Source organism: Nestor notabilis, unplaced genomic scaffold (genome assembly GCF_000696875.1).
Source record: "Nestor notabilis isolate BGI_N333 unplaced genomic scaffold, ASM69687v1 scaffold8025, whole genome shotgun sequence".
NCBI classification, from domain to species: domain Eukaryota; kingdom Metazoa; phylum Chordata; class Aves; order Psittaciformes; family Psittacidae; genus Nestor; species Nestor notabilis.
This window is the reverse complement of record NW_009930613.1, coordinates 27,999-43,091: the sequence shown is the minus strand read 5'-3', so window position 1 is coordinate 43,091 and position 15,093 is coordinate 27,999. Positions and strand designations below refer to the sequence as shown.

The window sequence follows — 15,093 nt, the reverse complement described above, 5'->3', positions numbered from 1 at the left end:
ACTCTTTCAGCACCTATTAAAAAAAATCAGAGTGAAACAAGTTGTGAACGTATTTTCTAGCTGTGAACACATATAACCAAAAGAAGTACTGTACATCAGAGTAGCAAAAATAAACACTAGGCTTTGATTTAGTAAAATAGTTTTCCACCCTTGCTGACCTTTCCACAGAGCTATTGCTGAGGTCAATCAAAGTTCAGCTCAACATATGGAATAAGGGTTACTGTAGCCTTGAAATATTGCAGTTATGCATATATAAGTGAGGAAATGCCCTACTGCTAATAAAGACAAAAAAAAAAACCCAAAAAAACAAAAACCCCCAAACCTCCCCAAATATTTCCCTTGCTCTGGGCCAATCTTATACTTTATTGATTAAAACAACACAAGACTTGGCCTTCCTCAATGATACAGACAATTAAAGTACTAGCTGAAATCTTTGTTTTCCACTGGAAACTGAAAGTAACAAGGTTGATAGCTGGAACAGAGGTAAAAATTTGAGAAAAGGTCCTCATTGTACAACAGAGGTGCTGTAGGCCAGTTGTCCTTTCTTGTACCAACACAATTTTCCAGTTGTTAAAATTGTCTCACAAACAGGATGTGGTATATACAACTATCTACTGAATAATTATTTTTCAGATAAACATATATGTACACTCGTGTACCTCTGATTCAGTGAAACTATTGCATTTGTGTAAAAGACATTTCAACACAGAAACGGGGCATAAAGTGACCCATTCTTCTGTTAATTTTTTGAGGATTAGCAGTTTCAGCAAGTTGATACCTATCACTCTGGCAAAATACTGCAGGTGGGTGGCTGAATAAATTGTTAGTAGTAATAAATAATAATAGTTAGATAATAATAGTTAGACTACAAAAATACTTCAGATGTGTCAGCTTCAGTAAGAAGTCCTGCAGTAGACAGAGATGTACCCTAGACCCCTCCAGCTTACAAGTCCCTTGCTTCTGAAAGAAGCTATATTTCCTCTGGGACTGTGTATTACAATAAATTTTCCTTTACTAAGTACTGCTAATTCTTCTTTTCCAAGGATGTCACGAATTTCATAAATTCACAAAGCAGGTAGTATAGTGCCTTGTTCTAATTTGCTGGGTGCTGCCAATGACATGAAATTTCAAAAGCATGATATGTTTTGCCTTAGATAATTATTCTCCAGCTCACTTCTAATCAGTTCCTAACTCATTTTAATTTTCCTTGATATGTAATTTAATACAGTTCATGTATTCTAACAAAAACATAGTTATGGGAATTCATACTCAGCTGACAGAGAAAGAGCCAAAAAAGTTGAAAACAGTTCTGGTTTAACACAAACTTTTTGGTTCGGAAGAGTCATTGTTATGTTATGATTAGATGGAGAATGTGGAATAGAATTAAAGAATTCGTGTGGAATTAATACATAGGAAAGCACTCTCATGCATGTTATAGGACTCCTCAATATTTGGAGAGCAGCTAGCAGACAGACTTTGCCCAGTCATCTGAAACAGACTCCTCCAAAAGTAGGTGCAGTATTTAGCAACAAGATATTCCAAACACAGTTTTACCCCAAGTTCCTTTTTCCTAGCCACGGTCTGGAGCAGCCTGAGGAGATGGTGTTGTTCAGCTTGATCCAGCTGAGCCATCAGTGCCACCAGCTCCCTCAGATGGAGGGCTATCGGCTGCGGTTGCTTCTCATACAGAGCAGGCAGGACACGCAGAAGCATTGAATTCCCTGAGAACAGAGCAAACGAGAAACCAGTGACTTGCTGTCAAGTCAATACCCTGCCCCTGGAGAGCATCCTGGAAAACCAGCACACACCTGGAGGTACCAGTTTTGAAAGAATCATCTGTACAAAACCAGGGACACACAAAACACAGCAGAAAAACATACCCTGGGCCAAGAAGCTTGATAAATAACATAAAAAAAATTAATCATTGCAGGTATAACAACATGGGTTAAAAAAATAGAGAAAAGAAAATCCTATTAATTACAATTTCCATTCTCCAGTATGATATCATGAGAAGGCTGCTTAAGGAGCTTTCAGGTTTGGATGATACTCTGTTGAGTTCTAGACTAAACTGTGATTTAAATTAACAAAACAAAGAAAAAAGAAAGGAAAAAAAAGAAAAAAATGCTAGAAAGCACATAAAAGCCATATTTCTCCTTTGTTGAGATTCAGACTTTCAAATTAAATAAGCAGAATGTGGAAAGAATAGTTGGTTATTAAGAGAACTAAATATGCATGACAGTAAATTTGAACACAAATAGTTAAGGGTGCTTTTTCCAGGAATAGAAAGGAGCCAGGGAGAGTCAACTGCAGACAGACAAAGATATGCAAAACCCTCTGTCACACATTTTCTTAAGACGTCTGTGCATAATTTAAATTGAAGCCCAGGCTCATACCAAAATATATAACTTCACATTGCTGTACATGCCTGCCTCAATATACTTAAGTTTCACTTGAGCAACATATGGAAAACATCTGCCTGTTGCAATGCCGTATGGCTCCTTTTTATAAACCCTTGAAAGTCCTTAAGGTCTCCTTGGATTTGGTTTCCAATAGGAACTAGCTCTCTGGCCTGCTGCTTTTTCTCCCATTTAAATCTTAAAATTTTGGAAGATCCTGCTGCTTTTTCTCCCATTTAAATCTTACAATTTTGGAAGATAAGCAGGTCACTTCATGGATGGTAGAAAAAGGATATAGGGGCTCAGACTGGACCACTTCATATCAGATACAGAAAATGAACCCCAAGACACTGTTAGGTCTTGCAACACCACCTCTGAGGCAAGTAACTAACATATAATTCATTGCAGGTTCAGACAGCTTTTAGTCAAAGAGCTTGTAATGATCCCTAAGGGGTCCTTAGGCTTCAGAGGAGTGCCTCCACACTATTCAGCCAGCCACACTTCTGCATCCTATCTATCCTGAAGCATTTTTGCTGTTTGAAGAATCACTGGCTTCTCCTTGAAGGCAACTCTGAGCCTTCCATACAGCTGCTGCAGCACTAAAGGCAAGGTTCAGACCCCACCTATAGTCCCATGGACACGGTGAATTTCTGTCTTACTCTGTTCTACAAATAAAGCACAAAGGCCCATTGCAAAGGAAAGAGATTTGCTGGTGAATTACTTAAACAGATTAGCAAACTCTTCAGTTCTGGCCATTTTCTAGCCACATTCTTTGTGTAAATCTCTTGCTGATGTTACAAGTCAATCTGTATTAAAAAATGTCACATCTTTCATGAGCGTGACTACCATACTGCGGGATTCCTGCAAACCACCAATTCATTCACTATTAGAACTACAATTGTGAGAGGATGTATTTACTTTAACTTTTCTGAGTTTGAAACTGAAAGCTTTTGTAACCAAATGCACAAAAAATTTTCTTCTCCAGCTAATTTAGTGTGTACAGAAATAAGTCCTTTGCACTTGCACACATTTCGTTTCCACTGGAACTTTTCTGCCCATCTGGAGCACAGCCCTTAATCTCCAGCTGAATTTTAGCAATAGTAACAATTGCAAAAGATGAAATTCGCATGTTCCCTGGACAGGCAAAATACATCTCAGCTGAAAAAAGTGTAGAGAGAACAAATTCAGGTGAGAGTAACAAAACCTAGCAGTTTTAAACAAGGAAAGACGTCCACTAACCTGAGACATGCTGTTGCCTAAACTGGGATGTCACAGATCAGAAGGTATCTGGAAAGTAAGGCTAATTATTCAGTCTGAGAAAACAAGCATTTGAAGTGTTGGATGTATTTGAGGACTGATGCAATCTTACATGACACAACATGACAGATTGCATCCATGAAACTTCTCTGAACAATTTGCACAAATGCAGATTGGGGCAGTTTCCTACAGCAAACACTGCTGGGTTTATATTCACTAACCAAGAGAAATGAACAGCAAAGACAGTTTAGAAGCAAGTCCACAACTTCGGAGTGACATTTAAGCGACCTCACTGACATGGAATTGCTTTTAATTGAATAACCTGTGTATACAAACTTGTAAACAATCCAAGCAGATACCACACTTTCTAGCTGTTCCTCATATAACTTAAGTAAGGTCAGGAAGCACAACCTAATTTGCTATTTTCTTGTATTTTCATGCTTCAAGTTGGCTCAGAGTACCTCTTGCCATCTGTTTGTCACACCTTTTCAGTTTCTAAGAGGATTACGCACATGTAGCTCACCAACCTTTTGATCTCAGAGCTTGGTCAGGCAGAGGCAATACTGCACCCGTTCCCAAGTAATTAACTTTTTTCCAATCTTGCTTCATCTGTCTAAACTAAGAGTCTGAAAAGTATGTTTGTTGTCTGAGAATGGGAAAACATTATAGTCAACTCCTTAATTACCTTCTTTCCCTTTTCCTTCCTCACCCCCAGTACTTTCCAGATTAGATTTTCTCAGACTTTCCAAGCAGACCACACACTGGGAATTACGCAATTCAGGCAGAAACTAATGTACAGTTTCGGACACTTGATGGCTTTGCACCGCAGGCTGCAAGTCAGGTAGGGAGGAGACACGTACGGCAGGAGCAACCACAACTGCGTGCTGCAATGGTGCCAGCCCACCCCAGCTGCGCCAGGACCATGGCCTGGGTGCACTTTGGCCATGCTCCCTGCACATATGAATTGCAAATGTTGCCTTCTGCTCTGCCCGTGCTCTGCCCAGCCCAGCAGCACAGAGAGCTTATAAAAAGCGACGACACTGGTAGCACACTGCAAACATAACGCGGGCATGAGGAGCTATACAGCGGTAGTTTGACATTCACTCCAAATGGAGTATTCAAAGATAAAAGCCCACGCACCAAGACTTATTTTTACTTTTTCTCCTGAAGCACTCAAGCTAGGCACATATATCCCCAAAAACATTCATGTCTGTTTTTCCAAACGTTTGAGGTTTCTAATATGTTGTGTCAACATTCCTATTTATTGAGTTTGCAGGAGACCAGCTGGAGGCCCCACAATAGCAGAAATCCCATACATGCATAGGGTGAAACAGTCTGATGTTGTGGCATGCAGGAATAGCATGGTACTGTGGCCCACAGTCCAATGTGCAGGTAGCTGAGGTTTGCAGAAGCAAGGCTGTATGCTGGGAGGCATCCCCTGCAACAGCGCCAGACTCTCAGCTGCCTTCTGCAGCCACTAGAGCAGTGGGCTGCCTCGGAATGTGTGGAGCGAGTCTGAAGGAGCTGGGGAGCAGGCAGCTTTGGCCCTACCAGCCTTCTCAGCAAAAAGTGACACCTGCAAAGTGCCTCCTAGCCCCTCTGCAGGAGGGGCAATGGTTGAGGCCACACACACCACCTCTGCTGCCTCATGCAGCCATACCTCCCACTTGTGGCCCAGATATCCGCGGCAGAATGAGCAAGAAGAGAAGCACAGGGCCCTCTTCACACACTGTGTGTACAGCGATAAGGGGCTAAACCAGAGACTCAAATGGAAAGGCAACACAGACTGCAAATGAGATGGAATTATGTGGGGGGTTTTGTTGTTTTTTTTTTTGCTGTTGTCTGACTATTTCATAGTCCATATAGGACTTGTACCATGTTACCCCTTATCTTACCTAAGCAATGCACCTCTAAAATAATTAATGGCCCCTGGAACTACAAAGCTTTCCAGAATTTACAACAGAATTTACAGCAGATTAACACCAATAACAACAATATTTAGCACTAGATTAACGTCTAATCTAAGAGTGCTTTGGTTTCCAACTTTTTTCAGAGTTAACAGAAACAACCCTTAATCATGCAGCTGCTAATCTACACATTCCCAAAACAAAATACTAGCAATGGCGTATCACCCACATAGTTATGATGTTGTTATTGGTAATTAGGGCTAGAAAAGCAAAGCGCTAACAGGCTGTCTTTATGAGTTCTCCTTCACTGCTTAAAAAGTAAACTGCTAGTATGTAATATCGAAAAAATAAAGCTAAATATTTAGCTAAACCATACACGTGTATCCAAACCAACTCCAGGTATGTTTATTTTTCTACCAATCCCCTCCGGATTGGTAGAAATGGCACATACCAACTACAAAATGAGTTTGCGCAGAACATTTTCCTTTTCGCAAATAGCACAAAAATAACATAACCGACGCAGCCAGTGCTTGTAGGCAGCAAACTCCAAGTGATTTCATCCCCCACGCTCACCCTCACATTGTTGCACGTAACAGCAATCTGTTCTCAGAGGGGAAGTGGCGGTTAACAAGAGCAGCTTTCCCCGTTTCTTCCCCTCTGGAGTCAGTACATCTCCCCCCAGTGCAAACCTGAAAGGCTGGAATTGAGCAAGCTGCACGCCCCCTTCTCCTCTCAGCCAAAACCAACAGTCAGAAGTGCTCTTATTACAACACTGGCACTAGCACTGCTCATTCATTCAAGCCGAGGCACTTCGAGTGTTTGCTAAGGGGCTCACTGTGTCTCACTAGCAGTCTTGTCTCTGCTGAAGTCTGACTTGGACTCGAGCTCCAGACAGCACAGCTATTTTCAGGAAGCAGCTAGACAATGCTGCCCCAAGAAATACTTTTTCTGCTTACCCTGTTCTGTGTTTTCAGGGCTTCTGTTTCTGTTCTGGATGAAGATGATGACTATGATCTCATGTACGTGAACCTGGATAATGAAATTGACGGTCCAGTTCTTGGTACTGAGGAAAGTAAGTGGATTTAAACTAAATTTGTGTTAAGTGCAGAACTGCATTATTTGTTGCCTAGCTCTTGTAGCAATTATTGTTACAAATGTACTTTTTTTCCCCAAAAGGAAGAAGCGTGTGTTTGTACCAGTAGATTGGTATGGACAGCAAATGCTAAAGCACTTGGACAGTGTGCCTTGGAATTTTCTTTACAGTCTTTATTTTTCAGTTTGCCTGCAAAAGATTGCCAATGACACTTGCCTTTAGAATTACTATGATATATACTCCTTTACTTTTCTGTTTCGACGTAGAGGGAAATACACTGACAGTCTGGAGCACATAAGCCTTGCATGGAGCCAGATGTTGTCAAATACTCCTGTTTAAAAATGTAAGTACAAAGCTACAGCAATATGTGTATCTTCCATTCCAGCTGTTTCATGTGATTGCCAGCAAGAACACACCAAGTGGGACAAGCTCTTCATCATGCTTGAGAACTCGCAGATGAAAGAGAACATGATGCTGCAGGCGATGGATGAGATCCTGAAGGTGGACCTGAAGACCCTGAAAGCAGAGCTGAGCCAACTCACCACCAACCTTGCGGGCACCCTGGCAGCCGCAGTTGAGAAAGTCACCTCCCACATTGTGTCACAGGTAGAGCAGGCACTTGTGAGGAACAGTGACCCAGCTGGAGAAGCCAAGAGGCTTCATGAGTCTGAGCAAGGAAAGCTTCTTGAGCACATTCTGCTGCTTGGTCACAATGTGTCCAGCAGACTCGGCTGGCTGGAGAGCACTTGGCTAAGGAGGTGTGAGGCAGAGGCTCAAGAAACAGCTTTTCATCAGGATAAATTCGGTCCCTCCAGAGGAGATGATTCCATTTTGAATTCCCTGTGGAAAGAGCTACAGCAAACCAGAACGGAACTGAAAGCATCACAGAAATGGGCAGCTCAGCACTTACTACCAGCAGGTAAGTCCACATGTGCTATGCTTTACTGGAGAGCTCTCTTTGGGGGCCGTGTCTGAACATACAACCTATAAACACCCCTTTTAAGCATCTTCCTCTGCATATGTCTCCAAAGTAAAATTATGAAGAGTACAGCAGCTTTGGGCAGTCTGCATATATAGGGAGAAAAACTATTAACTCTTCTTTAAAAAGAGGTGCTGAGATTTTCAGATGTGGGATCAAAGAAGGGTTTGATCCAGGAAGACTCCCACCTCTGCAGGCTGTCCCAGATCAAAATGGTTGCCAGAGCACAACAAATGTATTTCAAACATATAAATTATATTCTCTCACCTTTTACCTTTCCAGCTGGTAACTCCTTCATTTATGCAGTAGTCACTGAGCTCTCCTGTTCTCTTCATGCATGTACCCACTCCTTCCTTTTCCTAAACTAAACATTGTTTCCTCACCAACTCTAACTGCCCAGCAGTAGAGTGAGATCTGAGGACACTCCGCTGATGTCAACCAACTAAGCACGCTTCCCGCAGCAGGGAGGGCACATTCGTTGATGCAACTGTCAGGACAGAACATTTCCTCAAGCATGGAAATATTAATAACACTGTGGTATTGTTCGGTTTTTGTTTCCCCTTCCAAAATGTTTGCATTAGTCAGCAGGCGAGGTGGCCATAGAAAGATGAGCTCATATCTGAAATTTCATGTCAATTTTTCTGTGCAGTGTAACATTATGCCCAAAAAGCAGCTACAGCTACTTGGGTATGGCAGAGCAGCCCCCATTATTTAAAGTGTGGGTGCAAAATTGCTACATGCCCAAAATAACCACACTGATCATAACTCTACCTACCAGACAGTTATCACTCTCATAAATCTTGACATGCCTTAATGACTGTATTTTCCACAAATGTAAGTTACTGCAGCTTAAAAAAGTTACTGCAGCTTAAAAACCCCCAGAAATTCACACTCGCAGAATCCCACAGTGTGTGTGTGAATACAAAGTTGGCATGAAGTTACACCAGCCTCACTACCAACCCTTAACAGCACCACCAGCATGAGCTCCTACGCGGGTGAGGTAGGAGAGCTTCTGGTAACTGCTAAAGCAAAGGCAACAACTTACACAAGCCTCTTACAGTACATACTCAACATAACAATAGCTTACATCAAAGTGTTTAACAATCTAATATGAATCTATATGTTCATGTAGGGCATGAATTCAGCTTTGTAAGTAAATTACTTTTGCTCCTTTATTTGTCATAACACTTTAGTAATGTTTGCATTACAGCAATACTGGGGGTAGACCTTACAGCATGTTCCTTTCCTCCCCAAACACATCTTCTCTTCCAGAAAGCATGATCTCATTCTTTATCTCTCTCCTGTAACACAGCCAGCCTCGCAACAAATTACTCTGCTAGGTGAGAGTAACAAACTTAATCAGCATTAACAGTCCAGTCTCACCAGTGGAAATCCAGATTATTTCCATTGATTCCAACATAGTTTTATATAAAACGTTCATATTTTTTAATTTAAAGGGTATATTTTAAGTACTTCCAGAGTGTCTCTCTGGAATTTTTTTTTTCAAGGGAATTTTTAGCAACTGACTTTAATTTCTCACATCTTGAATTACTGCCAGCCACACTCTTGAGAGATTTTCTAATCACACTTTTTGGTCTTCAGTGAGGCTGTTTTTAATTTTATTTAGGCCTTGATAATAAAGCCTGAAAGCTTGCTAATTAAAAGCTTTTCCACAATAGCGTTCTTAAGTAACATTTTAAGGAGTATCCAACAGTTGCTCACTGACTCTGCCCCTCCCCAAAAAAGCCAATGAACAAACATAAAATCTGCTCAAAATTTAAGGGAAGGAGGCTGCAAAATAACACAGCAGCACAATCGTGGAGAACACAAAAAGTCCTTCATTCACTGAAGCAGAAGTTTCCACACACATTTTAGATCTTCTAGCTTGTTTAAATAAGAAGCAGACCAGCCTAATTGTAGCACGGGGCTGCTTCCCGTCCCCACCCCCACCACATCACCTAGACTATGAAGCATATATAGACTATACAGCTAGGGAACAGTACACAGAATACCAAAAATGGCTTGGATTTAGTTATCATCATTTACTTTTCCAAGTTTAATTAATTTTTCTTACTGCTTTTAACTAGTTTCTATTATCAACATGTTGATTAGTTGGAGATGAGAGCTGAACTGTTTCAAGAATCAGTCATTTTCTACATTTCCTATGCTTAACCGGTGCATACAGAAGTCACTGACCAATAGCCCTAAAGGCAGAGTCAGGAATGGGAATCATTACAATAAACACACATCTCAGCATGCTCCTGCCAATGTTCCTTGTGCCTGCTCTTCAGTAGCCCCTGTTGCCTTCCCCTCTGCTGCCCAGTTATCCATGGGACATCCACAGGACAGAGCTGTGGATGCTGCTTGAGACACAACTATCCAGCTGTTCCGCTTCTCCAGCTGCAGCAGCAGTCTCACGCTGCTATCCCATGAATGGCGCAATATCTAAACCTGATGTCTGATAGACCACTGAACCCATCCCCACACTGTAATGCTGTTTTTTATCACTCTGTACTGAAAAATAACATGGAGGCTGAACCAAGACCTAAATGAAACAGAAAGAACTACCCAACATAATTACCCAATGTAAATTGCTAATTTCTCTAGGTGATCCAGCAAAAGAGCAGCTCTCTTAAGAAGCATGTCAGAGCAGAAGGCACCTTCCTCACACAGACCTTCAGGGTAGCCCAACTTCTCCAGGGAAAGACCAGGGCAGTTAGGCAGTATTAAACATAAATGATACTTTGCACAGCCCGGCACTATAGAAGACACTATTTTTGCAATGAAGTAAGAGCTAAGCCTTGTTTCTGCAGCCTGATTAGCCCCTAGACCTGTTGCTATAGTGTTGGATCTGACAGCTTCTTCAAAGTATCCTTCAGGATCTCTACATCCTGCTGGATAAGTTGAGCTCTCAGCCCCCTTTGAAAAGCCCGGAAATGAGCATATGTCAAGGGTCCTATCTCTATGTGTACAAATAGACTAGTTTTTATTTACCTAACAATCTTCCTAACTTTTTCAGGGTGTGAAACAGCAATTCTATTCCCCATGCGTTCAAAAAAAATATTTGGAAGTGTTCACCCAACTGCTGGAATGACACTACGCTCCTTTACTGCTTGTATCTGGATCAAGGTGACTGAGGCTTTGAACAAAACTATTGTCTTCTCCTACGGAACCAAGTTAAATCCATATGAAATCCAACTTTATCTCAGCCAGGAGTCTGCAGTGCTTGTTGTTGGTGGTGACCAGCACAAGTTAGTTGTCAAAAATGTAGTTGTTCCTGGGAAGTGGATTCATCTCTGTGGCACCTGGAGCTCGGCGAATGGATCTGCATCCCTGTGGCTGAATGGAGAGCTTACAGCCACTGCCTCGGACATTGCCAATGCTCATACCATTCCAAATGGAGGGATTTTGCAGATTGGTCAGGAAAAGAATGGCTGCTGTGTTGGAGGTGGATTTGATGAAGCTTTAGCTTTCTCTGGAAAATTAACTGGCTTTAACATGTGGGACAGAATGCTCAGCGCCAAAGAGATAGCAGCACTGAGAGGAGAAGATGCATGCAGTATGAGGGGCAACATCATCGGGTGGGGAGTCACTGAAGTTTTGCTATATGGAGGAGCCCAGTACATTTCTTAAATTCTGGCAAGGCAGTTTCTGAAGCAGAGAACGTATTTCATGAAGAGCTGAACACCAATCCATGCAAGTAAACATGCAGAAGTTCATGTTGGTCCAATTCCCAAGGAAGATTAGCATTGCAAGTTTACAAAAGGAGGTACTGTAGAAACGGGATTTGATCTGTGCCTGCTGTTTTGGCAAAACACTGAAAAAACAATACATCAAGGCATGACATTGGAAAAGCTGTTCCTGAGGTCACATGACTGCTGTCTCTCTAGCACAATGTTTTCTGATGTATAAAAGTGCCACTGTGGACATTTTGGAGCCAAATGGTACATCTGGCATCCCTGCCAAGGCAAACCTCTCCAGCTGACCAGTCTTGACAGAAGGCTGCACACCTTCCAAGCTCCTCCAGTCACTGGGGTTTATAGTACTAATGTGAATTGTACAGAGGAACCACATAAACCGAGAAATACTTTTGTTAATCATTGTTAGCAATTTGTAGACTGTAAAAAAACTAGCTCATTGTTTAAAACAGTATTTATGCCACAGATTGACCTAACATATAAAAGTAATATTTCCCATCTTAATCTGATCATCACATTTGGAGAAAATGCAGCTGTATTATATTGTAAATTGACTTTTTGATAATTTTATTGAGATTATTTTTGTAAAGTTGTTCTGTAAATAAAGGTACTTTACTATCCTAAAACTTTCCATGGTTCTTGTGAACTGAAGTTCTGAAACTAAGTAAGTATAAATTGGGAATTTTTCCATATTTTGTACCATGCAGTTTTAGCTGTCAATAGAAACATAAACATCTCATACAAAGGGAGAGACCTTCAGAGGACCGAAATCCAAGCATTAGCCAGAGACAGCTTTAAAGGCCTATTGTGTTAACAATCCCTCTTGTGAATGCTGCCACGTGCAAGGATCTGCCACTCTAGTTCTCCCATGTGGACACGGCCACTTGTATGGAAGAGTTGTTTTGACAACCCGAATCGTGTGTGTTGGAGGCTGAAGGAAGGATTAGTTTTTACCAAATAAAAAGAGTCAGTCGACACCATACGCATAATGCCGGCCATCTGAGGAGGACATACCGCTTCTAAGATACATTTAGATATCCAAAGTAACCAACTTGTTTGGTGTTAACAGGAAGTTTGTACAAGGCTGACTGATGAATATTTGGTGGCAGCAGCTTTCTTCTCTCACATTCACAAGCTTATCCAAAACCCAATAAAACTACAGTGCATAAGAAGCAGATGCAGAGAGACAAGATACTGGTGGTGATTTGTGTGCAGAGAACAGAGCAGAAGTAGAAATGATGAACAGCTGTTCACTGGATATGTTATAATTTATGACAAGAGCAATTATTCGCTACCTGTTGAAGCCTCTGAACAATTTATTGTGGAGAATGTCTTATTCAAAGCAATTCTTATTTCCACTGGAAGCAGCCCACCCTTCTGCTGTATTCGCATGTTTCTCTTTCTCATTCTCTACAGATGTCCTAAGAATGCAGTTTGAAAAGTTTCTTGACATGTTGCTGCTATGCTTATTCCTAAATATGACACAGCTACCAGATCCTTCCTCTACAATACAAAAGTAGTAAAAAAAAGCAATGTCAAGTTAATTTCCGCTTTACTATGCCATTCAAGGGGGCTGTGCTTCATACCTAAAGTTGTATGACCGGCTCCAAAGTTTTGGCAACACTGTTTATTTAAGATAACTGCTCCAATTGCTGGAATTTCTCCTATTAACCTGCAATAAAAATGTACCTAACTTATAAATGCTTAATATGACAAAACAATCTCTTACTAAGTTGTAGCTGTAAACAACCTTAACTACAGAACAATGAAAGAATACCTGCGTTCATCTGATTCCAGCCAGAAAACAGATTTTCAGTTATGAAAAACACTTGATGTCCCAACATTGTGCAAGGGCAATACCACTCTCAAATCTTGTTTCCATACAGTCCCCTCCATTAAATGAAAACAAATACCCATGAAACAAAGCATAAAAAACAAAATCCTCAAAAAGATTACCCTAAGTCCTTCCTGGTTACTTTTCTTACTGTACCTGCAATGCTCTGTCTTGGAAGTAGCTTTTTCCTATCTAGGTTTTGCTTTGGTAAATGACCAAATGCAAAGCCAGTCCTTTCACTCTCACTGACTCATCTGGAAAACTCTCTTCATCCCAACTGTTTTGCTATTCTTTATCACCTCTGTGGACTAGGAAAGCTTTCCCACAGTCTACTCCCTCTTGCCCAGAACTACAACTCACCTCCATCAGCATCCACCTCCATCTTTCCTTCCCAGCCTAACTATATTTTAATTTATCAATAGTTATTTTGCCTGTTTGGAAAACACTGAGCAAATAGTATTTTGAGGGAGTTTGGTCTCCAAACATGAAAAAGCCACTGCAACCCTGCTCTTTCACTGCAAATGTAGAAATGAAGGAGCAAGCACAAGACAAGCATGCCTGGGATATGCTGCTGAGACCAGTTTTGCTCTCTAACAAGCCTCTGCTGAATGCAACGTCCACATTCCTTGCCTGAGCTCCTCTAAAAGATGGAGCAGCTGTGGAAGTCTCAGATTACAGCGATGACTGCAGGGTAGGTTTGCTGCTGTCCTCTTGAATCGGGAATAAATCTGCCTGACCCCTTATGCTGATGGAAGGTCTCAGCACAGGGCCTGTCAGCATCGAGAGCATGGTACAGATGCTTGCATGTTTAGAAGCTGAGTTTGCACTAACCACGAGAGAGCAGGTAAACACTCCTTCTGAAGAGCTCTTTTTTAGCTAATAAGAAACTAATTATACAGCCAAACAGTTGCTCCAAGTAAATGAAAAAATCCAGTTAGCTCTCAAATGCTTCCAGGCAATGGGCCAAAGTCTACTATCAGTCTCGCTGGTGCCATTAGGCTGAGCCCTGTCTGTGCAGCACCAGAACAGGACTCTTGTCTCCACGCTGCCTTATAAATTCAGCCTTAGCAGCTTATCCTCTTGCTTTCCTTCTCCCTTCAGAAAACACTCGGTCTTTAAGTGCAGTTCTTAGCCTGCTGCAAACCAAACTTTTCATGCCTGAAATACAAATTATGTATAGTGCAAATAAGCCATTACGAAAAACAAAGCACTTTGAATAGTCAAAGTGCCCTCTTCCCTTCTGGAATTTCCAAACCTGATGTCCACAGCAACACCTGCTGGTAAAATAACATTAATACACAAAACCAAGCAGGCAGAGCCATGATGAAACCTTCAGTTTTGGGTAGGTATCACTTTTCTCAAACCTATGACTATACCAAAAAACCTGGTTTACTCTATTCATAGCACTGAGTTACAAGTGGTAATGCACAATGTTAACACGTAAATACTAATATCATGAGTCTTAAAAGAGTTATCCATGTGGCTTTGTAAGTTGTTAGCAATATTCTGCTCTTGGACTCTAGTTGATAAGTATTATCGCATAGCCCGTACATGTTTATCATGTTTATCACACATTTGTCCTTAAACAAAGCAGCAGAAATATGAAAACTCTTACCATAATGTCTTCAGGACAAAATTACTCTCTAGCTTAACTGTCCCCCCATAATACACTCAATTTATGTTTTTTTAATAGATACATAATGCACACATTTAATTTGAGGACTTAACATGTTCATAACAATGTTCTTGGAATAACTAAAGAGCTATTACCTGTACTTGAAGAAAAACAGTGATTTTACTATCACAGTAGCACTGTATTGCAGCAAATACCATAAACTTTACTACTTCAACTAAATTGGACCTCCTTTTATAGAGGTATCAATATTTTTGGCTTTCTAAACCACAAAGGTAAAATGTACAGAGCTTAGC

General features: G+C 41.1%; 2 protein-coding genes across 2 annotated transcripts in view; one reads left to right on the top strand and one right to left on the bottom strand.

Annotated features, from left to right (window-relative positions):
• VEPH1 (ventricular zone expressed PH domain-containing 1) overlaps positions 1–15,093 on the bottom strand; it is a gene marked incomplete at its 3' end in the record, with an annotated part of 39,158 nt that overhangs the window by 17,325 nt on the left and 6,740 nt on the right. Inside the window, exon 4 of the mRNA XM_010015486.1 lies at positions 1,536–1,721. Within this exon, the coding sequence (XP_010013788.1) occupies positions 1,536–1,721 (186 nt within the window). The remainder of the gene's footprint in view (positions 1–1,535; positions 1,722–15,093) is intronic.
• Positions 6,485–11,265, top strand: PTX3 (pentraxin 3, long). The gene is made up of 3 exons (XM_010015485.1): positions 6,485–6,632; positions 7,039–7,572; positions 10,652–11,265. The coding sequence occupies exons 1-3, from the start codon at positions 6,485–6,487 to the stop codon at positions 11,263–11,265; spliced, it is 1,296 nt and encodes a 431-aa protein (XP_010013787.1).